Source organism: Dermochelys coriacea, chromosome 19 (genome assembly GCF_009764565.3).
Source record: "Dermochelys coriacea isolate rDerCor1 chromosome 19, rDerCor1.pri.v4, whole genome shotgun sequence".
Classification (NCBI taxonomy): Eukaryota; Metazoa; Chordata; order Testudines; family Dermochelyidae; genus Dermochelys; species Dermochelys coriacea.
The window spans coordinates 9,937,471-9,963,861 of NC_050086.2; the positions used below are offsets into that span (position 1 = coordinate 9,937,471).

A 26,391-nucleotide genomic window follows, 5' to 3' on the forward strand; every position below is an offset into this window, starting at 1 on the left:
TATGTGGGAGCTAATGTCATGGTGACACCTTTGTTGCAGGTCCTAGGGGTGAGCATGAGGCTTGGCGCTGGGGTTCACAGCCAGCTCCCTGCCCAGCCCAGGAGCAGCCAGTCACATGGCTGATTCCTTGGCACCATCTTGCGGGTGATGTGCTCATACCAGCTGGGCAGGAAGAACTCCCTTCCCTGGGCCGCAATGTGGAACCCTGCTGTTTCCCAGGCTTGATGAGGAAACAGGAATCCAGGTCATGCGCAGAGCACTTCCCCTTGGACTTGAGTGGCAACCTCCCTCATCACTACTGCACGCAAGACCCCTCGCCTCCCCACTTGGTTTGCTCACTGGTTCTGGAAACACTTCCGAGAGCTGTTCACAAGGCCCCCATCTCAGGCCCCAAAAGCCCTTCACAAACAGATACCCATTGATTAACCCCACCCTTTTGACACAGGTGAGCATTGTAACTAATCCATGGGCAACCAGGAAATTCACATCAGCGCTGAGGTCAGAATCTAGATCCTCCTGCTCTAAAAGCACAAGCCCCAGTCATTGGAACTAAAGAAGAATTTAGTTGTCAGCAGTATAGGGTCTATGATACACAGTTGAGCAGGTTTGACCCCAGCCAGCAGAGGGCAGTTGTGTGCAGGGACACTAACCAATCTATTACATTATGCCCATATTACTGGTGGAAAAATCAAGGCACAGAGAGGTAAAGAGACTGGCCCAAGGTCACTCAATGCATAACCAAGAAAGGAACCCAGGAGATCTGGGTCCTAACCCAGGTCCCTCTTCCAACCCCTCCATCATGGACGGCTTGCTATAGCAGGTCAGAACATTGGTCCACCTTAACCAGTGTCCTGTCCCTGGCAGCAGCCACAATCCAGTTCTTTAGAGGAAGGGGGTGGAATACAAACCAGAATGCACCTGGTAACCAGGCAATGCTGTATGCAGGCTAAAAGTAGATTCCTTCCTGATCCCTGCAGAAAACAGCTGGTACTCTGAAGTATGTTTGATTGCTGTTAGCCTGCCATGCCGCGTGGCATGCAGGCGGCTGTCATCCATGCAGGCCACACTTCTGTATTGAAATTGAAGGGGTGCCCGCGGACCATATATAGCCTGATGGGCTGTATTATTGCCCAGTGGCTGTGCCTTGAGCACCCATGGCTGTGAAGAATCTATTGATCAGTGGGTGGAGATGTTGGAGGAGGGGACCGCTGGCCTGAAGAGAGCTCAGGCATCCCCTGTGGAAATACAGCTCCCCAGAGCCTCCTCCTTGGGTAATCGAGGCCTCTAAACAGACACATAGAAACCAAAGGGCCCCAGAAAACAGGTTTGTTCCTCAGAGAAATTTGTCAAAGTACAAAGGCAGAAAGTTTTATTGACTAGACACATTGGAATCACAACCCCCGGCCCTGGCCCCTTCCATGCTACCAGGCGTTTCCGATCAGCAGATGTTTCTGCTGTGGCACCTGAGGTGGGGGTTGGTGGGGGTCTGTCTGCTGGCTCCAGAGTGTTATGTGACTCGTCCTGGCTTGCAGGGTATGGAGGGAGCTCAGTGGGTACGAGGGGCCAGGGAGTGGAGGGCTGGGCCTGCAGCTAGTAGAGATATAGAGGACAAAGGGTGTAAGGAGGGCAGAACGCAAAGGGGATACAGGAGTGAAGAATAGTGGGGATCTAACGTGAAGCAGGCAGGCAGGCTGCTGGCCATCGAGGGTGCTGGGGAAATGACGTGAAGGAGCTATGGGGTGAGGGGACAGACCGGAGAGTGGGGAGCAGGAAAGCAGTGGGGTGTCCCATGGAGTGTTCTGGGCTGGGGGGGCCCATCCTACCACTACGGGTTTCCCTAGGGCTGGGCAGATGTCCATGGGGCACTGCCCTGGACAGAGATCAAGCAGCTAATGGGGGTAGAATGTTGGGCATGGCCTAAATGTCCCCCTGCCCCAGGGGCCGTCTTCCTGCCCCCAGGATCAGCCCCTGCTGGCCCCACTTTCTCACTCCCTCCATTTCAGCGCTCTATGCCAGCAAAGTGCCCAAGGAATACACAAAGGCCCTGGCCAGGGCTGCAGCCAGCCGAGAAATAAATAAAAAAAGAAGGGCAAGTCAAACGCGAGGGCGGCGGCCCCATCGGGGATACCTGAGAAGGTCACAGACCAGGGAGGGTGGCACAGCCCAAGATCGGGGGGGCAGGGGGAGCAAAGGAGAAGTTAAAGCTCTTTCCATAGGCCAGGCTGGGACCCCTGGCTTGTACTGAGTGCAGCTCCCTGACCCCACACGAGAGGCACTGGAGAGATTAAAGCTTTGTATAGACATGGATGAAGTCTTGCTCCTATACCACGCCCCCCCGAGAGATTAAAGCTCATTCCATAGACCAGAGAAAGGAGTCCCTTGGTTTTGTACCTTCGTGTGGCTTGGATGGTGCCCTCAGGGACTGTGGGCAGGAACACACGTGGCACTTCAAGGGTTCATCACAGATTCCCATGCTGTGACACTGGAGGTCAGGAGAGGAGGCTGCAGGAGCTGGGAAGGGCTTGGCGGATCCCAGTTTTTGGTATCTCTCTATAGTTTTTGGGGCCCGGAAGCCGCTGTGGTGCTGAAGGAAATCAGGTCCCACTGGGATGGCGGAGCTGACCACAGCTGGTTCTTGGCCAGCCCGGGGTTCCTGCCGCTCTGGCCTAGCTTCCTGGTGGGCAGGGTGGCATCACTTTTAAAGGGGATAGGCCATTCACAGAGATAACCCAGACCGGGCAGCTCCCGGAGTTCTGGGACAGGTGGGGGGTCCTGACCTGCACCTTACCTGCGGCCTGGAGACAGAACCCAGGGAAGAGCTTTCACTGGATCCCTGCAGGCCCCTAGGCTGAGGGCACTGCAGCTCATGTAAAGCCCAGGTGTCAGCCGCCCACTCAGTGCTGAGACTGGGGAGGCCAGTGCGAGAAACAAAGCCCCCTCCTAGACCTGCCTGCAGAGCGGGAGGCGATACCCACAGCTCCCTGGCACCCGCTTCACCCTGCGGACATATCCATGGCCCCAATCAAAATCCCAGGCTGCTGTACCCCAGCCCAGCCCCTGGCACCCGGAGGGGAAGATACAGAGCCCATAGGGATCTGTAAGGGCTTGGTCTTTTGCCTAGCCCTGGCCCAGAGGAACCATAGAATCCGAATATCGGAGTTGGAAGGGACCTCAGGAGGTCATCTAGTCCAACCGTCCTGCTCAAAGCGGGACCAATCCCCAATTTTTTTTTTGGCCCAGATCCCTACCTGGCCCCCTGAAGGCTTGAACTCAGAACGCTGGGTTTAGCAGACCAATGCTCCAACCACTGAGCTATCCCTGACCACAGCTAGCCCAAGCCAGCCAGTGGGCATGGGCTCCAGTCCAGTCCCAGCAGAGAGAGCAGCTCAGGCCGGCTGCAACGGGAAGCCTTCCTGCTTGACAGAGACACTGTAGTGGGGCAGGGGCAGGAGCGGTAGCGGCTTGTGGAGGCCAGGTGAGCAGGGGCCCTTGTCCCTGGGGAGCTGCCCACGCCTGCCTGTCTCCATCTCCCTGAGGATGAGATTCTCCAGGAGCCCGGGATCCCCTTCCCCCTGCAGGCGCTCGGTGTCCAGGCTGAAGTCGAAGCGGTCGATCATGGCGTTGAAGTGGCCGAGCCGGGAGGGGGGGCCGGCAGCGCCGGGGGCCAGTGGGCAGTAGCCACGGCGGTGCAGCGCCAGGCTGAAGGGGTGGATGTAGGTCTTGGGGCAGGTGGGGCAGCGGTGTGGGCGCGTGCGCTCATGCAGCCGCTGGTGCAGCTTGAGGTGGACGTACTGGGTGAAGCGGCCCTGGCACAGGGGGCACTGGTACGGCCGCTCGCCCGAGTGCAGCCGCAGGTGGGTCTTGAGGTTGCTGGTGCTGCTGAAGCGCTTGTGGCAGACCTGTGTAGGGGCGGACTCGTGTCAGAGCCACAGCTGGCAGCCTGCCTGCCCGCCGCCACAGCCCCCAGGCTCAGCCCCCGGCCTGCGGCGAGGATCAGCCTTGCTGGGGGCGACTCCAGACCAGTCAATGGAGCTGGGCTCACTCAGCCCAGGGCAGAATTTGGTCTTGTGCCTTAGGCTCAGTGTCCAGCTGATTCCTCGTCCCCCCGACAACCATTATCCACCCTCCCACTGCCCAGCAACCGAGGCCCAGCTGGGTCTCTGCCCCCCATATTGAGGCCATTGCCCCTCCTTCAATACCATTCCAACAGGCTGCCCAATGGACAGTGCCCCACGCTCTCAGATCTCAGAGTCAACCGCCCCCACGCCGGCACAGGCTCCAATGGGCCCTGAGGCCCCTTTCCCAGCACCACAGCCTTTAGCAGGAGGAAGGAGGGAGCGTCACCTACCAGGCATTCGTGAGGTTTCTCGCCCGTATGCACCAGGTGGTGCTTCTGCAGGTGAGCCAGCTGCGTGAAACACTTCTTGCAGATGTGGCACTGGAAGGGTCTCTCGCCGCTGTGCACCCTCAGATGGACCTGCAGGGAGCACAGGGGGTGGGGCAGGGTGGGGCAAGAAAGAAAGAAAGAAAGAAAGAAAGAAAGAAAGAAGGGAAAGTGCAGGAGTAAGAGCGTGGTCGGAGGTCAGGGGTTTGAGAAAAGCGAGGAATTGAAGGAGAGAAACGAGAGAAATTTCCATTAGGCGATGGAGCCTCTTGCTTCAAGAGGCAACTGTCCCTCTGAGTTGGGCTCTCCTCATCTGGGGGATGGATGAGCAGGGATAATGGGGGAGCCTGCATGTCTCTTGCTGGCCAGGATGGGGGCCCTCTCCTGGGCTGGATCTTCCCTCCTGCCTGGAACCTTTGGGGCAAGACGGGGAACATCCTGGCTTTCCCCATCTGGGCTAGACTGTGCTAATGAGAGAGAGAGCCTAGGAAAATCCTCCTGCAATGTGATCCAGGTGCTGGATCCAGGACGGGGACATGCCCCAAGCTGCTGAGATAACACAGAGGAAGAGCAAAGACATCTGAGGGGACTCTAGTGACGTCCTCCCAGATCCCACCCCTGATAGCTTGCCATGGAAGCCCACCCACGAAGCACAATCCTGGGTAGCCCAGTGTCCGGCTATTAACGTAATGGAACATCTTCAGCCATAATGATTTGTGACTAGGAGACCTAGGAGATGGGTGAGACGTGACTCTAAAGGCTGCTGAGAAGGATGGAGACTGACTGATTAAGGAAGAGGCACGGGAGGGTATTTACCAAATGAGGTACTTTTCATCCATAGTGCTCAAAGCAGAGGTGAGTCGGTATCATTATACCCATTTGACAGATGGGGAAACTGAGGCACAGAGCAAGGACATGACTGGCCCAAGGTCGCACAGTGGGTAGAGTCAGGAATATAACCTGGGTCTCCAGACTCTCAGCCCAGTGCCCTAGCCACTAGACCATGCTGCCTCTGAAGAAGCTAGCAAGAGCATACTGATGTGGGCCGGGAGGGGCGAGGCTGCTGCTGATGGAGGAAGGTGGGAGACTGGCCTGAGGTGGCTTTTTGGTACCTTGAGGTTGGAGAGCTGCCCGAAGCTCTTGGCGCAGATGTTGCACTCGTATTTGATCTTGCCGTTCTGCTTCTTCAGAGGGTAGGGCATGGGCGTGGTGCCCAAGCGGCCGGACAGCGGGCAGAACTTTGGCATGCTGAGATTGATGGCCTCCAGTGGGTGGGCAAGCAGGGAGGTAGGTTTCTGTTGCTGAACTTCAGAGGTATATGAGGTGCCCCCGGCAGGGGACAAATACTGCTTTGGTCCATAGTCCAAGCCTGGAAAGGAGAAAACTCCGCTTTGGAGGGCGATTAAAACATCCTGTGGCTTCCGGAGCTCGTGGGCTTCCTGTTTTCCATGAGGCAAGACAGTCGCGTAGAGGCCTGGGTATGGAGATGTCCTGTCTCCCCAGGCACGGGCATAGACCTGTTGTTCCTGCGACGGCAACCCCAAGGGAGGGACTTCCCTGGCCTTGCTCAGGGGTGGCACTGGCAGAAAGGGCACGGCGTGGGGGGGCAGCACAAACCCGGGGGAGTGGGCAGGGATGGTGCCGCAGGCGTGAAGATACGGCTGGGGCAGGTGGCCTGTCGGCAGATACAGGGGACAGGAGGGGTAGAGGCTGCTAAGGCAGCACTGCAGCTCCTTGCACAGCGAGGTAGTTGGGCCATACGGGCAGCAGCCGAGGACTGGCTGGTTCCTGGGACTCGCAGCTCTTTGGCTGGGCTTCTCGGCTCCCCCTTCCTTGCCAGGGGCACTGGGGAAAGGGCTACGCCCCAGGGGCCACAGCTTGACTTCCTGGGGGAGCTGCCCACTCAGCACCGTGCGTCGGTATCCCGCTGGGCTCGGCGGCACGCCCCTGTCCAGCACTTCCACGTCAATGCTCTCATCTTCATCGCCCTCCTCTGCCTCCTTGCTCTGTGTGGGCTTCGCCGTGAGGTTTGGGTTGGTGGCAGAGCCCCCCTGCGGTGGCTGAGGCCCCGGCGTGGCAGGGGCCCCTGCGGTGGATTTCTGGAGACCATCGTGCTCTGGAGAGAAAGAAGCAAGCACACATGTTACCACCCACGTTCCGGGTACCGGCTTTGCCAGGAAGTATCATTGGCAGTGGCATCACCCCCACCCCACCCCGGGTTTTCCATCCAGGCACTGTGAGTGACTATTGGTTCACCTGGCTCTTTATTCATATCCTGTCCTAGGCTCCCATCCCAGGCTCCAAGCACCTGAGACCCGTTAAATGCAGACAAGCCCCCAGGGCCCTGCAGCCAGGCCTGCGGTATAGTAGACAGAACACAGGTCCTGTTCTCAGGCGGTTGAGTCCATCTGGTGGAAATCCCATCATCACCAAGGGTGATCTCACAAGACCACAGGTTGTGGGTGAGATTTCCACCCTCGTGGGACCAGCTGCACCCCCATGCCTTTCACCAGTGCTAAATTCACTTTTCAAGACAGCTCCTCATCTGGCCTGGAGTGAGGCTGATGACTAGAGATGGACAGAGATTACTAGATTACTAGAGATGGACAGTTTAGGTTGCATGAAATAAGGATTGAACTGGCCCAGACTCAGGCTGTACCCTGAACCCCGATTGGAAGATCCACCTCAGTTCAGCGAAGGTTGTCTGTTTCCCTGAAAGCAGCCGTGCTGATGCACGGAGGGGAAAGCCGGGCTGGGAGCCTGTGCCCTTCAATCTGGCCTGCTCCCCTGCCTCAGAGTCACTCCATCACCTGGGGGACCAGACCTGCCGCTACTCCCCGCCACTTTGCAGGAAACTCACCTGCACTTGATGTCCCTCCCCTATTTCACGGGGGATCAGCTGGCACCTGGAGCTCACCTCCACACCCACCCACACTCAAAACTCAGGGCTGGGCGGGCACCCAGTCACTGCCCCAGTGAGCTGCTGCTTCTGAGGACAGGCCAGCCAGCCTGTGATCAGCTGAGCTCCAGAGCAGAGTATCCGCGATCCATGGGCCTAGCTCAACTGGCAGGTGTTCTGTGCAAACCCAGACACATGCAGGATGGCAGACACGTGCACAGCCCCACATGCCACCCCCTCCTTCGGGGCACAGCCCCCTGCCATGACTCTCCCTCTCCCCCATTACAGCCAGACTCTCTCTAGGTCCGCTGTACATCTCAGATACGGAGGCATACCAGCCACCCCCAGACCCCGCCCCAGACGCTCCTCACCGAGCTTTCCCGGCAGTGGGCACTGCAAGCGCTCAGCAAACTCGTGGCTGTACCACACCAGGAGCTCGGCACCTGTCACAATGGGCTTCAGGGTGTAGAAGTAAATCTCCAGGCCATTCTGGCAGGCCACCAGGTTCTGGGCTGGGGCGTCAGGGGTGGGGTTGATGTAGCGCATCCAGTTACTGCGGCGTGGGTCATGGGCGTCGATGAAATGGTGAAGCTTGCCCCCTGGGGCATAAATCTGTAGGAGGCAGAAGGGAAGAGACAGTCTGGTTAGCCACAGAGCTGGGAGCACTAGTGAAATGAGCATCCCCTGCCGGTGCATCTGGCAGGAGGTTCACACTGCCTCTGGGGCCTCCAGGGTTGTGCCCACTAGGTTGGTCACTGATGGTGATGGGTACATGGTCACCAGTTTTGTTATCCCCCTTTAACAGACACGGGATGCTGAGGTAGAGAGGAGGGAAGTGACTTGCCCCATGTTGGGTCCGCATGGAAGAGAACCCAGGAGTCCTGGCTCCCAGCTGCAAGTTGAGTCCACCGGAGCGAGCTCTCTCCCAGAGTCAGGAATAGAACCTAGAAGTCCTGACTCTCCCCATCCACGAGTTCCATGCACCGGCACATAGCTCTTCCTTTTGCTTTCACAAAACCAACCGCTTGCTGCCAGGGGTCAGCCCCAGAGGCAATGTTACCCTCCGCCCAAACGGGTCCAGCTCAAAAAGGCTGGAAGAACCAATGTTCTGAGCACCTCAGCCATGGAGTGTCTGCGCCGTGACCAGCTGCTGAGAGCGACGAGGTCCCAAGTACATGCGACACTTACAGCCCGTCTGTGATCTCTCTCTCTCCCTGTCACACTCACCCTGTGCGGTTCTCATGAGTCACTACCAGAGCAGTGGGCACAGGAGGAGCTTTATCCCAGCCCCTGCTGACATCATCCCACGTGGGGAGAGTTTTGGTTTCAAACTCAGCAGCCGCGACCTTCGCCTTTGCGGCTTTTTTGGCACCCGATTTGGTTCTGCCTCCCGGCAGGAAGGACTGGGCAGGGGCCCAGAAAGGGCTGGTCCATTCCCCTTGTCACTCCGGGAGGCAAACAGCTGAGAGCTGCCCGGTGCTTTGAAGAGCAGGAAGAGCTGACAAAGGCCGGAGGGCTAAACACTGGCTGGCAAGCAGCCATGGGATTATTTCCTTTTAAGAAACAAGAAAAATGAACCAAAGCAAAAAAAAAAAAAAAAAAAAAGCCCCAAAACCAAAATACTTCCCAGCAAGCACTGGGGCATGCTGTCGGCCACCTGAAATTCCCAGCACAAATGCGGAATGCAGAAAGGGGCTTTTGCTTGCAGTTTGACCAGCAGAAGTTCCCCTCCTCTCCCCCTCGCACGGGTTACTCTGTGTAAATAACCCAGGGCAGGGTTGTCTAACGGTGAGAGCACAGGACAGGGAGCAGGAGCGGACCTCCTTTCCTGAGTTCTGTTGCTGTGCCTGCCAGAGTTGCATCACTTTCTTGCTCCATGCCTCAGTTTCCCCACCTGTAAAGGAGGGGTAGCCATACTGAGCCACCTTGCACAGGGGATTGAGAGACTTAATTCCCTGAGGTATGTAAAGCGCTTTGAAGGAAGGTGCAATAAAAGAGCAAATGATCATTCCAAGTACGTTGCTATTGTGGGCACAGGGCGTGACCACAGCTCAGGCAGACATTCCCGAGCTAGCTTTAACCTAGCTCTCTCAGGGACTGGAGCGGTGAAGCTACGGCAGCGTGCACGTCAGCACAGGCTGGCCCCGCAAGCAACAACCCGGGGTTTGTACTGCTGCTGAAGCACACCCGGCAGTGGCTCCACGGCTCCGGAACCAGAGGTAGCTACATTAAAGCTAGCTCGGGTGTGGGGGCTGGAGCTGCAGACCCATCCTTAACCGGCAGCCCCCAGAGGGACTCCAGGCCCTGGACAGGTGAGGGGCTCTGGTCAAGACACGCAGATGTGACAAATTCTCCCATTAGGACTCTGTCCCCAGCCACACTGTCTGCCCAACGGCATGCTGGAGCATCGATACGGCACCCACTCACGGAGACACTGTTTACGGCAATGCTGTAGAGTCCCTGGACTCTTCCCTGGCAGCCATGAGATCCCATGAGATCCCAGCCCTATATGGCTACACGAGCAGAAGGCAGTGCCCCCAAAGGTCCAGCTATGGTGCTGGGGGACCAGACTGGGGATGGAGGCAGAGTGCTCTGGAGACAGCAAAACCTTCCCACAAGGAAGTTCCCTGATTCGAGTGTCTTCCAAAGACTGCCCCAGAGGCTGGCCCATGCTGCGTCCAGCTCTGGGAAGATGACAGTGACTGTCTCCCAGGCACTGGCACCCTGATGGCCTCGTGCCCACTGAGCCCGCCTGCTGCCAGAGAACCTGGCAGGAGGCATGGAGTCCCAGGTCAACGGGGCAGGTTGGGGCCAGTGGAGCTGAGCAGGGCTTGGGAAGAGCGGAGGGCCTGGCAGAAGCAGGCTGTCTCATAGTGCTGGTGACCCAAACCTTCTAGGGAAGGTGTTTCTTGTCTCCGCCCCGGGCACCCTTGGTAGCTGGCTGTTAAAGCAGCCTTCCACCCCCGCAGGAAGCTGCCCACTCTAGCTGGCTGCCAGGAGCAGAGACGTGTCTGGGAGGAAGGCTGCACAGATAGCCCTGAGCAATGGGTGAAAGCCCTCAGGAGGGGACAGCCCCTGGGGCTGGGGAGAACACACCAACCCCGTCACCCTCCTGGCTGTCCTAGGAGGGAGCCGTTACTCACTCTCCAGAAGTGCTTCCTGTCCGTGTTCTTTGGCACGTTCTCTTTGGTGTAGACCTCCCCGACCAGCGGCCCGAAGCGCGTGCCCGCCGGGATGTACTCTCGGCTCAGCACCGCCACCACCTGCAGGGGCACGAGCATGCAGTCAGCACCGGCCAGCCCTCCTCCCACGGGGGAAGAGGCTCCAGGGAACATCCCAGCAGCCTCCTTGGATCTCGAATCTTGACAGCACTCCTGACACACACATATACTCCAAAACTACACCCCCCCCCGCACACACATACACACACAGCCATCCCCCTTCCCCCATGCAATACGCCCCGTGCACCCTCCCACCACTGCAGCCCAAGGCCCCCCGCCACCTCCCCGCTCCCCTGTGGCAGGCCTCGCTGTCACCTCCAATGCAACCCAGCTGGGGAGACCAGATTTTGGTGGCAGAGCAAACAGGTGATGGACAGCACTGTCTGTGGGATCAGTCTGGCGTTAATTAGCCCAGGCCCCTGACATGTTAATCCCTAAATGGGATTAGGCAGACGCTTCATTGAGGGAGAGAGCAGCACAGATGAGCCGCGTTAGACTGTGAATGAAAGTTTTTCCGATTCCCATCAGAGTGTCGGGAACTGGCTCCTGCTGCCCCTTCCTGGGGCCGGAGCCTCTCAAAGAACCCCGGAGCCTCCCCAAAACACTCCAGCCTTGCTACAGCCAGAGACACCTTCAGTCCCGCCACGAGGAGAGGCGCTGCACCTGGAGCAGCGTGTCTCTTCCAGCAGGCCCAGAGACAAGCCTGGGCTGGAACACGCCGGATCTGGCCTCCCCCTGGCCCAAAGGCTGGTGACATGCAGGGCTGGATGCAAACTCTGCCTGTGTGACGGGGCGAGGAGAAATTCCAGCTGCCCACTGGCCCGCTCTGCGAGGGGTTTGGACTGGGATCTGGAAGCTCGTGCCTGTGGCTAGCTCGTCGCACGAACGCACCCTTCTCTGCCTCCTTCCACTGGGCGAGGGCAGGCGCTCGCAACCTCAGCGTCAGCTGCTAGCAAATGCAGCGTCCGCGCAAGTGAAGCCTGCAAAGGCAGCTGGGATGGGGAAAGCCGCCCCTGCACCCTAGCAGAGAGGCAGCATGGGAGTCGAATGCCCTGCCTCTGCCGCACCCTCCCTCTCGCTCATTCCTGACTGGCACCCCGCTCCTCAGCCCTGTTCCCTTCGCCCTCTCCAGGGCTGCCCTTGGGTGCACAGAATTGGGGGATTTCCTCCACACTGGAGGGAGATTGTACAGGAGGGAAGTGTGTCTTCTGCTCTGCTTCCCCATCCTCCATCACTCCCCTTCCTCCTCCTCCTCCCAATCCTGCAGCACTCTGTCCCCATCCCCGCACCCCGCAACCCTCCCAGCACATGAGAGCTGGGAAGGGGAGCAGACATCTGTGTTAATCAGAGCACTCCCCTGGTGGGTTCCCAGCTGCAGGCCCACGGATCGGGCTGAGCAGGCAGCGGGGCTGGAGGCAGGAGAGGAGTGGGGGCAGGCTCAGGGGCGGGGGAGCAGCAGGGGTCTGGCTAATATCTTACCCCTGCTTGTCGCCATGGCTCATTGCCCCTTCTTTCCCTACCCATCCCTCAGCTCCCTCCATCTCCCACCAGCCACGTACTCTCTGCACAATGGGACGGCCAAGCTTGGTCAGTCACCTCCATTTAGCCGGGGAGCCAGCAGCGCCCACAGCCCATGTGGACTTTGCTCATCTGCACAGGGTGAGCACAGCTGCAAGGAGGGAGGGGCACCTGCCCAGGCAGGCGGGAGGGTCCCAGAAGATGCTGATGCGGGACCTGCCCCAATTCACTCCATGGTAATTTTGCCCTTGACTGGATTGGGACCAAGTTGCGTGAGGCTCCCCTCGCTTGGCTTGGCATGCCCAGGGCTATCACCAGATGGCAGAGGAACTCCGGCCCAGGGGAGTGTCCCACCAGAACCTATCCCAGCCGGGCACATCAATGCACCTCCAGTTCTAGCTGCGTCAGCAAGACTGGTGTAATACACCAGGGCCTTTCTCCCGCGGGAGACAGAGGAAAACCCCAGCCTTTCCTTGCTCGGATCCCATTGCCAGGCAGGGTTAGCTCACCCCTTCCACCCGGGACAGCCTGACACTGCAGGAAAACCCCAGCCTGACCCAGCTGTTGGGACTGTCCCTGCCCCCTCGCTTCCACTTCCTTTGCTTGCTGCCCTTCCCAGCCCCTCTGAATGCCTTGCTCCCCCCTTGACTCACACCGATCCTCCTCTGCATTTCCTTCCTTCCCAGCAGCTGCCCCCACCCCTCCGCTTCCCCCTCACACACACTCACATTTCCTGCTGGTAGATGGGGCTAGAAAGCATCCCCTCTACTACGAGAGGGTGGAAAGCTTGGCACGGTGCAGGGAGTGTGGAGTGGGAATCCCAGCGAAGGGTTTGCTCTGTGCTCACCCCGCCCCCCGCCCCGAGAGCAGCCACCCAGCCCATGTTCCCACCTGCACACAAGTCAGGAGAGGCCCCTCCCCACCCCCACCCCAACTCCCTACTCTGCCTGCCCCTAGCTCTAGGCCTGGCCTACGCACTGGGCTGGTGCTAGGCACCTGGAAATCTGCCACCTCCAGCTCCCTTGGAATGGCAGCAGGGTCTAGTGCTCACACCCTGGGGGCGGGGGATGCAATCAGGACCCCCTGGTTTGCTAGCTGCCAGGGCCTCCACATGCCCCTGGGCCTTTGTGGGGACAGAGGAAGACAAGGTGGTAAGTTCTCAGGGCACTTCCTGGGTGAAGGCTGAGGGTTAACCCTGAGAGTCAGAGCCAGGGAGCCTGTGAGATATAACCAGGCTGCCCACCGCCATGGCATGCCACCCCACCACCACGTGTGGCACCCTGCCAGTGGCGACAGGCCTAGGGCTCTGAGCACCGGCCGCGGCCAGGCAGGGCTCACTGTCAGAAGGGAATGTGCCCCCCTCCCTCACTCCACCAGCTGGGCACCTGCCCCTACAAGGCCAGGCTGCAGGGAGGAGAGGGCTAGGAGGGAGGGGAAGGTTAATGCCTTCGTGGCTGCGTGTCTCGCTCTCCTGCTTTGATGGGAGGAAGCCGAGCCCAGAGGCTGTCACTTGGTGAATACCACAGGCAGATACAGCCCTTGCGGGGCTTGCCTGGGAGCTTCCTCCCTTGCAGTCACACCCAGGGGGCTCAGGCACCTTCGGCTGTCACCGCACCCGCCCAGGCCCGGCTGCTTTCAACTCACTCCGCAGGAAGCAGAGAGACGGAGCATGAACACCAGCCCGTCTGTGTGCAGGCCTGCGGGTGTGCCCCCGCTGATGGTGTGCGATAAGCATGCGTGGCAGATTGCAAGTGAGGAGCATGTTCGATCCTGCCCACCGGTGACTGTGGTCTGTCGGTGGTACGTGTACACACAGGTATGTGCGTGCGTGTGAGCATGAGCCCAGGGGTGTATGCATGTGAGCATGCACACGCTTGTGTCTGCACGTTAGCATGTGCGCGTATTAGTATGTTCACATGCATGTATATGAGCACGAGCAGGTGTGTTTGCACAGGCACATGTTCACTAGCAGGTCCACATGTATGTTCAGGGGGGGGTGCGTATGTATGTGAGAATGTGCACAAGTATCTTGCACGTCCCTCGGCGCGCACCGCTTCCAGCAGCTCCCATTGGCCTGAAGCCGCGAACCACGGCCATTGGGAGCCGTGATCAGCCGAACTTGTGGATGCGGCAGGTAAACAAACTGGCCCAGCCCACCAGGGGCTTTCCCCGCACAAGTGGCGGAACAAGTTTAGGAACCACTGGCCTAGAGCGATGGTCTGATGTCCCCTCCCTGGGGTTGGTGAGGGGGCACCTCAAAGACCCTCTTTTTGTCCCATTGCCTCTTGCCTTGGCCAGGGCTCCCAGGAAAAGCCGAGCCCTTGGTGCCTGTGACTCACATTGTGGTTGCTGTTGCGCCGGAAGGCCAAGTTTCGGGGTAAGGAGGCTTGTGCGCGAGGGAAGTCGGGGTGCGTGAGCATTTCGCACGGCTGGTCCTTCACAATGTAGGTGCATCGTTCCTGGAAATCTGCCTCCCGCCAGTGCAGCATGACTCGGAGCTCCCCCTTCATCGCCGCTCGCTCTCTTCCCTCTCAGTCTGGCTGCAGCATGGGGAAGCCTGGCACAAGGAGGACAAGAACAAACTGCTCACTCACAGCACCTGGCACAGGGGCTGGGGCCATGCAGTAACTGGCTGGGGGCGGGGGGGTCACTGTCCCTGAGGGCTTGGATCAGACTCATCAGGAAGCTAGACAGGAAGCTCACACGTCACACCCTGCATCTGGACCCGAATTCAAAAAGCCGGAATCTCTGGGTGTAAATCAGGAGTAACTCCCCTGACAGCAAAGGAGTTACACGGGTGTAAATCTACTGGAGGTCAGATCAGAATCAAATTCTCCATCTGAATTACACACTTAACCAGCCTAACCTGCCAGTGACCCAGTCATCTCCAAGGAACCAAGCTCAGGGATCCCCAGGGACCACACAGGGGTCTGCGATGGAGAGGCTGCAGGGCTATGCAGGATCCTCGGGGTCTGCGATGTAGAGGCTGCAGGGCTATGCAGGATCCTCACCCACTGCTAAATTAACCGAGGTGGGACTGTTGCTCCTGGGTGGGTCCTTGTAGCTCAGGCCAAGTGTGGTCGCTTAATAGCAGATGCAGCCAAAGGGAACCAGCTCAGTGATCTATGGTAACATAGGATGGATTTTTCCACCTCCAACATCCCTGCCCCTAAGGAGCTCTACACCCCTGTGTGTTCGCTTCTTTTTAGGTCTTCCCCTTCACTCCTAGGGCCGATGGTCACAAAAGAAACACTGGTTTCAGAGTAGCAGCCGTGTTAGTCTGTATTCGCAAAAAGAAAAGGAGTACTTGTGGCACCTTAGAGACTAACAAATTTATTAGAGCATAAGCTTTCGTGAGCTACAGCTCACTTCATCCGATGCATCCGATGAAGTGAGCTGTAGCTCACGAAAGCTTATGCTCTAATAAAAGAAACACTAACTGGGATCTCCAGCCAGGGGCTCGTTAGCGCCAGCTAGGGGCGGTCTGCAGTAGTCGCTGGAACTTAAAGCAGATCTGCCCAGGAAGGGCAGTTTGTGCTGTGCAACATACGGTGACCAGGCAGCAAATGTGAAAAATCGGGACAAGGGGTGGGGGGTAATAGGAGCCTATATAAGAAAAAGACCCCAAAATCAGGACTGTCCCTATAAATTTGGGACATCTGGTCACCCTAGTGCAGCAGGAAGAAAACACAAAAGGCCTGATCCCACTCTGAGCTGGCAGACTTTTTCCAGCCCCTCTGCGCTCTTTTTGCCCCGGGGGAATGACTGCATAGGCAATGGAGAATCAGGCCCAAAGAATCTGCAACCTGCAGAGCCAGGACTTGGGTATAGTCCATCATCCATCCCTCTCTCTGTCCCATGTCCATCCCTGTAGACAAATTCGCTTGGACTGATGCTTTTGTCCCCTGCACTGTCACAAGTCTTGGCCTAAAAAGGTTGCAAAGTACCCCAGTGCCAGCGGGTCACTGACCCACCATGAGGTCTCAAGCTGACGGCCTGCATGGCTAACACACAACGTGACAGGCAGACACTGGGCAGGAGCATTAGCCCCCAGGACTAGGGGGTCTGAAAACAGAAGCTGTGACAGGGAGCACCAATGACAGTTTAACCACCGATGGGCGCAGAACCCGTACTGGGGTCGGCATGGCACAGCTGCCATGTCTGCTTTTCTAGCTGTCCAGCTTACACCAAGCGCGTGGAACATTGCCAGTTCTGCACTGGGCAAATAAAAAAAAATATTTTTTTTCAAAAAAGGGAGTGGGGCCAGAGGAGTGGAGTCTCCACCAGCGCAGGAGGTAGGGGGAGTATTTTCTCATAAAAATGAACTCCTCAGATCCATCCCTCCAGCCAGGGCAGGACTAGTCCATACAGTGAATTTTCTTCTGCTGTATCCAGTCTGGTTATAATTGTCTGCAGCTCTGGGGCTTCCCCGCTTCCCTTGGGTGGCTATTCCACACGCTATCAGGAAGCCCTGTCTGACAGTCCACCTCAATTCTCCCAGTTATACCACCTCATTCTTCGGGCTCAGATCCGGGACGGTAATTGTCTCTCACGTCATGCACATGCAAGGGCCAGATTTAGGCACCAAAAGAAGGCCCATTGAGGCTGGGCTCTTCTGAAAATCCGGCCCAGGCATCAGTGTTGGGAACTTGGAACTAGCTCTGTGCTTTCCAGGTGATCTATCCTCTTGCCAGGCCTTTGAAATAACCACAGGGGGGAATAGAACTGATTTCGTTATTTTGGAGTGAGTTTGGGAGCGGACGCTCTTATTGCAGGTAAAAGCATCTCACATCAATTCAGGCAATGCCAAGTGACAAACCACATTAGACTAGGTCAACCTGGGTCCCTTCTAGGCCAAAATAAGCATGTCCAGACTTGCTATACCAAGCTAAGTGGAGTACTCAGGAAAAGGGGCAGATGGGGAAAATTCCTAAGGAAAGTTGCTCCGAAATAGCCAGATCAGTGTCGATCCACACCTTTGGGGCAAATCCATCGTCTCTACCAGATCCTGAGGCTGCCAAAGTCAATTGATTGTAACCGGGAGTAGAACTGAGGCTTTAGCTCGTTTAATCTTTCCAGATAAATTAACCCCTCCTCCCCCTTTGTCATTTTCGTGCCTCTTTTCTGAAGCTGATTCGTTTTACCGGCCTCTTTCCTATCCTGATGTGTCCAGAGCTGGATGTGGAATCCTAGCTGTGCTCTTACAGTGATCCCAAATCTTTGTCCCCAGCAGGCTCCCAGGGCATTAAGGGAGTGGGGATGGAGCTAGCTGGGTCTCCTTTCACCCTGAGGAAGAAAACTCAGTCTTCACTCTTAGGTTGTTTGCAACAAGTCAGAGACCATTTTACTTTCTGGCAATTGCAAGAAGGAAGGCAGCAGTTTTGGACAGGGTGTCTGTCCTTATGCAAATCTTGAAAATACAAAACAATATAAAGCAGTATTTTTACCTTTTCAATATATAAAGCTGTGCCTTGTTTATATACTTTTCTTTCTGATATCTTATTTGTTTTCAGCATTTCCTCCTAACAATTACATTCCATTGTTAACTCAAGGCAAGGTTAAAAAACAGCTTTGCTTGCAGTTTCCCATACCCTTCACCAGTCCCATCTCTGCAAACCTCACTTTATTATGGTTCTGCGTTAGCCTGACTGACTGTCTCTAACAAACTAAGATGGCTGCACTCAAATCCTCTTTTTCCCTCTTCCTACTTCCACAATTTGGTGCCGTGACGTGGACGGCAATGCCTGCTGAGACAGCGGTGGCTGCTGCGGACCGTTCTCCTTTGAACCCCATGGTGCCACAATAGAGGTAAGAGACCTTTTGAAATCTCTATTGGGGTATTGGAGGACTGCTCGTGTTGCCACTTGTCCCTTTGGGCTTACACCATCCCAACTTCTTGACTGTGTGGCATGATCAGATGCAGAGTGGTACTGGGGACTTAATCCCTGTCAGTGTGCACTCTCTCCTCCTTGCAATTGCTTGAGAATAAAGACTGTCTCTGGCTTGCTGCAACCAACCTAAGAGTGAAGGCTGCATTTCTTCCACAACGTGGCCATCTTTGAGGCAGATACAGCTTTGCTAGCCTGGCCCTGGCTTCCCCGCCGGTGCCTGTGTCTCCCTGGGAACCTTCCACGCTGGCTGGCACGTGACGGAGTCGCATTGAAGGGAGGAGATACAGTAGCCGGTTGGCATGCCTCAACAACTGAATCTCATAGAGGACAGCGGGCACTAGAGGGCTGCAGCCAAACAGACAGATGGGCAGCAAGAGCCCCCAGGAAATGCCGCCGAAAGTCGGGTTTAATTCATTTCTAGGACATGCCTGTCGCCAGCCTTGAGGTCGAGTCACAACAGGATTCATCTCTCAAACTGAGGTGGACTCAGAGCCCAGAGTGCCCCTGTCCCTCCCCCAGCCTCTTCCCAATCAGCCTCACTGGGAGCATGCCCTAAAGCAGCAGAGCGCCTCTGTCGGACCAAGAGGTCTGCCTAGCCAAAGGTGCTCCTCCAAGCGTGTCCCAGCCCTGCACGCCAAGGACTGTCAGATCCAGCATCCCAGCGGATCCCAGCAGGAAGGCAGAGATGGGAACTCAGGACTTCAGTCCTGCTGTTCACTTGGCTGGGATACCTGACTGCAGAGCTGGCTCCAAGTCTCAGACCCAGGCTGGAAAGTGGCACTTACCTGGGATCACCTCCTCCTCCACCCAGCACAGCTGCGGGCAGCCCTCGCTGACCTTGCCATGCCCCCCAGCCTCCCGCCTCAGAGGTCCTTCCCCATCTCTTTGGGCCCTGGCTGGTGCACTCTGCTCTCAGACCCCCAGCAATGGGGTGAGCAGCTCCTGCAGCAAGATCACAGACAGCAGCCCTCATTCTGACAACCTGTCTGTGGAACACAAGCTCTCCCAGGGCGTCATGTGACGGGGATTACAGGGGATTAGCCAATGGCATGCAGGGAGATGGCCCCTCTTTCACCCCTGCCAAAAAAAGAGAGTCCAGATGGAGGATTTGGTAGCCCTCCTGTTAGGATGCAAAAAGTACCAGGAGGAGTCCCAAAAGTGTGAGGGGAGGAGGGGCACCGAAGTGGCCTTGACCTCTGCATGGACCGGTTTAGTGGGTGGGGGCAGCAGGGGAAGGGGATCAGGAGAGATCCATGCTAAGGAGGCACCTGGCCTGCTCTGTGGGACCTCAGATTTGGCTTTTCCTATCAATGAACTGGCTCCAAGCTGGGAAAGATGCAAATCTTTTCCCAAGGCCGTAGTTACATCCACGGGGGGTGAGTTTGTGGGTGTGAGGGAGGTCTTCACAATTCCGTGTTATCATGGCAAAAGAGATTCCACCTGGCCGGATCTCCCTCTAGGTCCCACACAACAGGGTCTCACATGGCTGCCAAGTGAAATGCTGGGGTTTATTAGGTTTCCTTGGTTTGGTTGATTGATTGAATTAGCGATCACTTTTCATGATCTAGGCTTGGTTCTGCAGCGAAATTTTTCAAAGTGCAACCCAGCAATATGACAATACCCAGCATGCATGCACCTCCATGGCCAGCTGAGTGCAGCGATCCAGGTACCTCAGCATGTGCAAGCCTCCCCAGCAATTCAGCTGCTGAGATCCAGCACTGGGCTACCCCTGTATACATACATCTCCCTAAGAGTCTGAGTGCAGAGATCCAGGTAACTCCGCAGGCAAGCACCTCCATGACAAAGTGACCACTGAGATCTAGAACGGTGGTATTCCAGAAGGCAACCACCTCCACAGAAAGCTGCAAACAGCGACCCAGAAATGGAGCACAGAAGTGTACATGCACCTCCAGACTCATTCGACAGCACAACCCAGCAACTGGCCCGTCCATGCATGTTTGGAAGAGCCCATCAATACAGTGAAAGAAAGTCCATTGATTTGTTTGGCAGGCAGCTTCCTGTCACAGTTCTTCACCAAACCACAAACAGCCAGCCCAGCCCTGGTGCACACCCACTAAGGAGAGCAGGTCACTCACACTCCTGCAAACAGCCTTTGTAACAACCCATAGAACATCGCTGTTTGTGTGCGAGAGAGAGAGAGATGCACACCTCACCCCAGGACTTCAGCAAACCGCCAGCGACCCCACTCCTTTGATGTGGCCAACACCAGAGTCATTCAGAGCCTTTCAGTCGTTTCACGTCGCTAGGGTATTGAATTTGTTTTCATGCATTTCACAAACACTACAAATAGGGGCCAGGCTTTGGTGGGTGTAAGTCGATGGAGCTACTTCTGTGCTGCTTTACACACACCAAGGCTCTGGCCCTGTGTGGGGTGCAGGAGCAACGGCTGTTTGGAAGCTCAAACGAAGGGCAATTCTAGCCTCTGCCAGCAGGAGTCACTGCAGGGACTGGGACAGGAGCACTGGCTAGAGGGCAGTTCGCAGCTAGTGCAAACCCAGCCTCTGCCAGCAGGGGTCACTGAAGGGTAGTGTGTTGGGAGCACAAGCTATGAGGAAGCAGCCGGCTATTTGCAATGCCTAGATGAGCAAAGGACATGGCAGAATTTCATTCAATGGCCTTTTGTACAAGGGCTGGAGCGTGCACAGTGCTGAGGCCTCAGTGGCCCGGTGCCCAGAGAAGTCAGTGGGAGAAGAACGTGCCATGACACTGCGCAGGATTTAGCCCTGAGCGGCTCGGGCTGCTTTGGACACCCCCTGTGGGAGGATTTCCAAAGATTTGGTGTGGGGGGGGGACTGGGAGGAAATATTTCCCCAGCTGCTTGTCAAGAAGGAGCAAACTCCAGCATGTTGGGGCCAAGCGGGAGGAGGGGGCACTTCATACCAGCAGACTCAAGCCGGCAGACCTCACCGTCCTAGGGAAGGCTGGGCTGGGCTCCCGGAGTCTTTCCTCTTCTCCTCCAGTGCCTCGAGTGACAAGTAGCAGGGAGCTGGGAAGTTTGCCTTCTAAGGGGAGATTAGAGACGCTGAATGGGTGTCGCTCTGCTAGAAGACGGCCGAGGACGCCCACGTGTATCTCATGGGTCTAAATGCCAAGGAAGGAGAGGAGTCCACCAGGGCCAGCATCCAAGGAGATGCATCCGAGGGGTCTCAATCCAAACTGACTCCAGTGAAGTTGGTGGGAGTTGTGGGCGCTCAGCGCCTCTTCAGATCAAGCCACTGGCGCCTAGTTGAAGCACCCACCTTCAAACAGGTTGGCAGAGGGGTCTCCTCCCAGTTCCCCCACCCCACCCAACAGCTGCTGCTACAGAACAGGAAACTCCCTCCGCCATGGGGCAGTCGCTGAAGTTCAGAGCATCACTTTGAAAAAACAGGTTTCAGAGTAGCAGCCGTGTTAGTCTGTATTCGCAAAAAGAAAAGGAGTACTTGTGGCACCTTAGAGACTAACAAATTTATTAGAGCATAAGCTTTTGTGAGCTACAGCTCACTTCATCGGTGAGCTGTAGCTCACGAAAGCTTATGCTCTAATAAATTTGTTAGTCTCTAAGGTGCCACAAGTACTCCTTTTCTTTTTGAAAAAACAGTTTCCTCTGAGTTGCCAGCTGTAGCAAGAGGCCTCAGAAGCTGTGACATCTGTTAGAGCTCTTTGGAGCTGGTTGATTTCTCAGCTCTGCTCCTATTTGGGATTGGTTCCTCCTGGGCCAGGAAGGTGGAGAGTCTCACCTGCGATACCAGGGGCAAAGGAAACCAGGCCCAGGTGAGGCCAAGAGGCAGGATCACATGCCCTGATGTTCATGCCACACAGAGCCAAAGCTGTGCCAAGGGAGCTTGGACATTAAACAGATACACAAGCTGCCTGGGGAAGATGTAAAATGCATTGGGAAAACTGGGCCATAGACGGATGTGAGCCCAGAGTTCCTGCCCAGTGGCTGTGACAGTGAATAAAAGCAATGCTGGGCTGCTTCCATCTAAGCATCCCAAAGCACTTTACCTAAATGAGTTGGTTAAGCTTCACATCAACCCTGCAAGGTAGGAAAGGATCGTTAGAGCCATTTCACTGATGGGTCAACTGAGGCACAGAGAGGTGACGTGACATATCCAAGGCCACACAGTCAGTCATTGGGATACTGTGGTGATGAGGAGCAAATAAATGCCCTCTTAGATATACAAATTAGATTAGACTGGATCCAGGAATAGAGCCCAGGAATCCTTGTAATTCCCCAAACCCAGAAATTCCTTCAGCCTTGTGAACAGTGAGGGCTGAGATTCATAGGAACTACAATGTTTTCTGAATTTTTTTATTCATTTGACTAATAATTTGTGGACAAAATGACTTGGAATGGCCTTTGTTGAAGGTGGTGACCGATGTTTTCTCGTGTCCCTCGATCTGCCCAATGACACTCAAACCATGGGTAGAGGTTGGCATTGACTCGTGCAAGCAGCGCTTTGGGACAGCAGGAACAGGAAAGCGTTTACAGAATCGCCATTGTCGGAAAACTAGAGACAATGCTGCGTCCTAGAAGGTGCAGGAGACAAAACCATGGTGACAGAGAATGTTTGTCAGAGACCTCTGCACTGGACAGGGCTACTTCACAAAAGTGAAAGGAAACTCTAGGACCTGGTAAAATTATCCCTCCTCTTCCAAACGCCCCTGGGCCTAGGGAGGGGGTGAGCATGGGTCCATGTGGGGTATTTGATGAACAGAGAGTAAGCGACTTCCTAAAGGTCACATAGAGAGCGTATGGCAAACCTGGGAGCAGAACTATGGTCCTGCAGGCAGCAGAGCCGATGTTATCGGCTCGCGCACAGTCTGGAAGCACCAGGGCCATGCTCAGCATTCTTAATGGCCACACTTCTCGGCTTGCTGAGACACACTGAAGCCTGGTGAGTTTGGCATTGGCTTTAGAATATGGGGTCTAGGGTTAGGGTTGGAGCTGAATTTGCCGTAACAGGTGAGCACTTCTTTACAACATGAAAGCCTGGTCTACAGCAGTATAGTTATGCGGATACCATTATATTGACAAATCCCCCAAGTGGAGACACAGCTTATCCTGGCAAAAGTACTCTTTTGGTGAAATTGTGTCCACACAAGGGCTTTGGCCAGTATAAAAAAATCACCCTCCTAACTGACATCACTGGACCGGTAAGTGTTTTAATGTAGGACCTAGCCTGGGAGCGAAGGCAGGTTGAGCTCAATACATTTTTGTGGCTGAGATAGGTCCCAATCCTGCAACAAGTTCCTCTGCTATGCAGGGAATGTGCATATTGTATCAAGCGTGCACGGAATGATCCAGGTGGGAGCCATTCTTAATTTAGCCAGGATCCCTCCCTCCCTTTAATCTGGGGAACCCTCGATGCTATTAATTACAAATGTTTTAAATTGTGTCTTCATTCCCCTCCGCACTCACCAAAAATGGAAGATGTCGTAAAAAAAATTGAAAAACTTAAGAAATTCCAAAACCAAAAACTTTTTTCAAAATCCAGGCCAGGTTGCCAAGTGACAGCAACGTCGTTACCGATTCCATCAGTGCACATTTACAAAATCTAAGTGTTTAAAGGGAAAGGAAATGAATAGTCAGGGGCATAAGAAATCTTCCCCTGCCCATGTAACAAATAAAACAAATATAAACTAATGCATATTGCATCACAACTCATGAGTTTCAACTCTGGTCCAGCATAAATACAGCTCTTTCACATGTAATCCCAAACTTAACACGACTCAAAATATTTCTGAAAACGAACCATTAAAATGACATCCCAATATGGATACATTAACAATACATATTGATCAGCTCCAGATGCAACCCCACAAATATCCAAAATGGATAATGTTCTATACTTTCTTATTACCCTATGTAATAGGGTACACTTAAAAAGATCATTCGGGGTTTAACTATAGTCTCAGTTTCAGCAATATTCCCTATGCCGAACATGAGGAACACATTGCATCCGGTGAAGTGAGCTGTAGCTCACGAAAGCTTATGCTCAAATAAATTTGTTAGTCTCTAAGGTGCCACAAGTACTCCTTTTCTTTTTACAGATAGAAATGATAACATCTCTAGAACTGGAATGAACATTTTTAAGAGTGTCTATTGGATAACTGCAGTCTCAAGAGCCATCAATTATATGGAATTGACCAAAACATTCTCCTGTCAGTTGATACACTTATGAGTTGACAATATTTCCCATGTAACAGTATCTTGTAAAAGAAAACACTTATTTACTGAACTCTAGATAACAAAATACATATAAAATCCACAAACAATTCACAGATCAGAGATAAGGTTGTTGTGTTGCAGTGAAATACGCATGTCTTTATACGTGATAAAATGATCATGTCTTCAGCTATTATGAGGCAAGAGTTAAGATTTATGATGTCCTTAGCTGTTTGTTTCCTTGCTTTGAAGAGCTTGAATTTTTAAGTGATATGCTAGGAAATCACTCAGGTGTCTCTTAGCAACCTTCTCTGGTTTCTAGGAGAAAGGTATTTTGGCTTCGTATAGAGATGGGTCTGAACAAACAGCCAGAGGGATGGTAACACCCTCAAACTTCAAGGCAGCTCCGACCCAAGGCTGAATTGTGCACCTGGTCCTTCTTCTTCTTCTTTTTTTAACTGGCCAGTTCAAAATCCTGGATCTGCACAGAACCCTAGGCTTTGGGAAAGTTCTGATCCAGATCCGAACTTTGCATCCCTAACAATCAATGCCAAAGGTGAACATCCCAAGGCTGCTCTGCCTTGGGGCGGTTTGGACAAGAAGCAGGTAACAGCACCAGGAAAGGAGGCTCTCAACAGGGGATTTGGCAAGGAAAACAGAGGCAGAGAGTGAAGGAAGGAAAGCAAGGTTGGCAGAGAAAAGAGCAAGAGAGACCCCAGGAGAAGGGCCGTTGCTTACCTGGCCTGGGCAGCTGCTCCTTAACCCGGATTCCAGAGGATGAGAGAAGGAGAGAGTGCTCCAGCCTCTGGGGAGTCTCTTTAATGTTATGATTCAGCGGCTGTGCTTGAAGCGAGTTTGACAGGAAGCGTCTCTCGTTCAGGGGCTCTTGCTAAATTTGGAGAGGCGAGTCAAAGCAACCTCTGCATCAGCTGCACCACAAGGGAGGAGGAGGTGACAGCTGGGTTCTCTGATAAATAAAGCCCAGGGAAAGGATCTCCGCTCTTTCCTACTGCACCTGCAATATAGCCTGCCCTTGGGAGCCTTCCTCACCCAGTGGGGGAAAGGACCAGCAGCTAGGAATCACTTCTCCCTAGTCCATTCTGTGCTGGGCTCCTTTCCCTAATGCCACCAGCCTGTCAGCCACTCGAGCGCTCCCCTCCAGGCTCGGCCAGCCCTCTCTTTGCTTTGCAGGTGAGCAAGAGGAGCACCCCAATCTCCGAGTCCCTTAGAAGCACTTCCCTGAGACATCCAGCCCCTGACAGTGACTACTCACAGAAATCCCAGCTCCTGTGCCCCCAAAGGAGCTGGGTACCCCCGTTTTACTTTAAACCTCTGCTCCTGCCTCACACAGGTGAGCATTGATAACAAACCAATAATAGGTTTATTTCAGAATAAAGATTTAACTAGAAACAGGAGGGAGCGATGGAAACAAAAGGTTCTGATACAAAACAAAAGGTTCTGATACAAAACAAAATCGTGCAACCCAAACTAACGCCGACGTTGATTAAAGGTCCCCTTTCCTAGCTAATAAAGTGGAAGTTCTCCCCCACCCTCCACCCCCACCAGCATTCAGCCTGTTGCAAAGCTGGCTGGCTTCACGGGAACCAGGATCCAAACTATCATGAAAACAACCCCCGTTCCATGAGACGTCTCCTCAGGGAATTGCTGCAGAGGGCCGCTCCCCACTGTGTGTTCTACTGAAACCGTCTTTACTCACCGACCGGGGGACCTTGTCTGTTGTAATATTTCTTCCTTTTCACCTCCACTTGGTTTCTATTGTTTGCACTTGTTGGTTTTGCATTGACTTTTCTGCAATGGGGCAACAGTAAACAATTGAACCTTTCATGACATCACTGGCTAACGAGGGACAGGTGGCCACTCCTTCCTGCATGAAGAGGGCATCACCGAGTTGTAGTTCTCCCTGCTGACTCCTCTTAACTTTAAGAGCATAAGGGCACCAACTTCAGTATAGTCACTTTATGCCTTAACATCACGCCACGATTAGGAACCTTGATAAGTTACTAGCTTTCAATAGAGACCTCATGTTACCCTTTATGGCTAAACAGCTTTGGAGCAATGTATGTGATGAAGTGAGTTCATCAGGTCTGAGACGAACAAAGAACAGGAGACCTTTGCTAAGGGGTCTCGGTGTCACACCTGGCTGGCCTGAACATCACAGATCTTAAGCAGCTCTACTCCCATTGGCGTCAGTGGGAATATCGGGTACTCCTCTTCTCTGGAAATCACTTATTTTGGTACCTGAAAGCGGATTTATGGGCCTAGCTTTAGGCACCCAACTTGGACAT

At 54.7% G+C, this 26,391-nt stretch overlaps 1 protein-coding gene across 4 annotated transcripts; it reads right to left on the reverse strand.

The window, feature by feature from the left end:
- Positions 1–1,342: 1,342 nt before the first annotated feature.
- On the reverse strand, positions 1,343–25,614 carry ZNF683 (zinc finger protein 683). 4 transcript variants are annotated; one of them, XM_038377998.2, is made up of 7 exons: positions 24,824–25,614; positions 14,362–14,579; positions 10,427–10,546; positions 7,655–7,895; positions 5,497–6,500; positions 4,349–4,477; positions 1,343–3,899 (listed from the first exon to the last, which is right to left on the reverse strand). In XM_038377998.2, the coding sequence occupies exons 2-7, from the start codon at positions 14,530–14,532 to the stop codon at positions 3,387–3,389; spliced, it is 2,178 nt and encodes a 725-aa protein (XP_038233926.1). In that variant the 5' UTR covers positions 14,533–14,579; positions 24,824–25,614; the 3' UTR covers positions 1,343–3,386. The 4 variants fall into 4 exon arrangements, with proteins under 4 accessions (XP_038233926.1, XP_043362015.1, XP_038233927.1 ...); XM_043506080.1 differs by lacking the exons at positions 10,427–10,546; positions 14,362–14,579; positions 24,824–25,614 and adding an exon at positions 8,511–9,344; XM_038377999.2 differs by lacking the exons at positions 10,427–10,546; positions 14,362–14,579; positions 24,824–25,614 and adding an exon at positions 8,400–8,536.
- Positions 25,615–26,391: the final 777 nt, after the last annotated feature.

Bases quoted from the DNA above. Each gene is read 5' to 3' on its own strand.
- ZNF683 (XM_038377998.2), bottom strand. From the start codon at position 14,532: ATGAAGGGGGAGCTCCGAGTCATGCTGCACTGGCGGGAGGCAGATTTC. The intron at 7,896-10,426 runs GTGAGTAACGGC...TGCCTCCTACAG, and splicing joins ACAGGAAGCACTTCTGGAGA to ATTTATGCCCCAGGGGGCAA. The intron at 6,501-7,654 runs GTGAGGAGCGTC...CTTTCTCTCCAG, and splicing joins CCCACTGCCGGGAAAGCTCG to AGCACGATGGTCTCCAGAAA.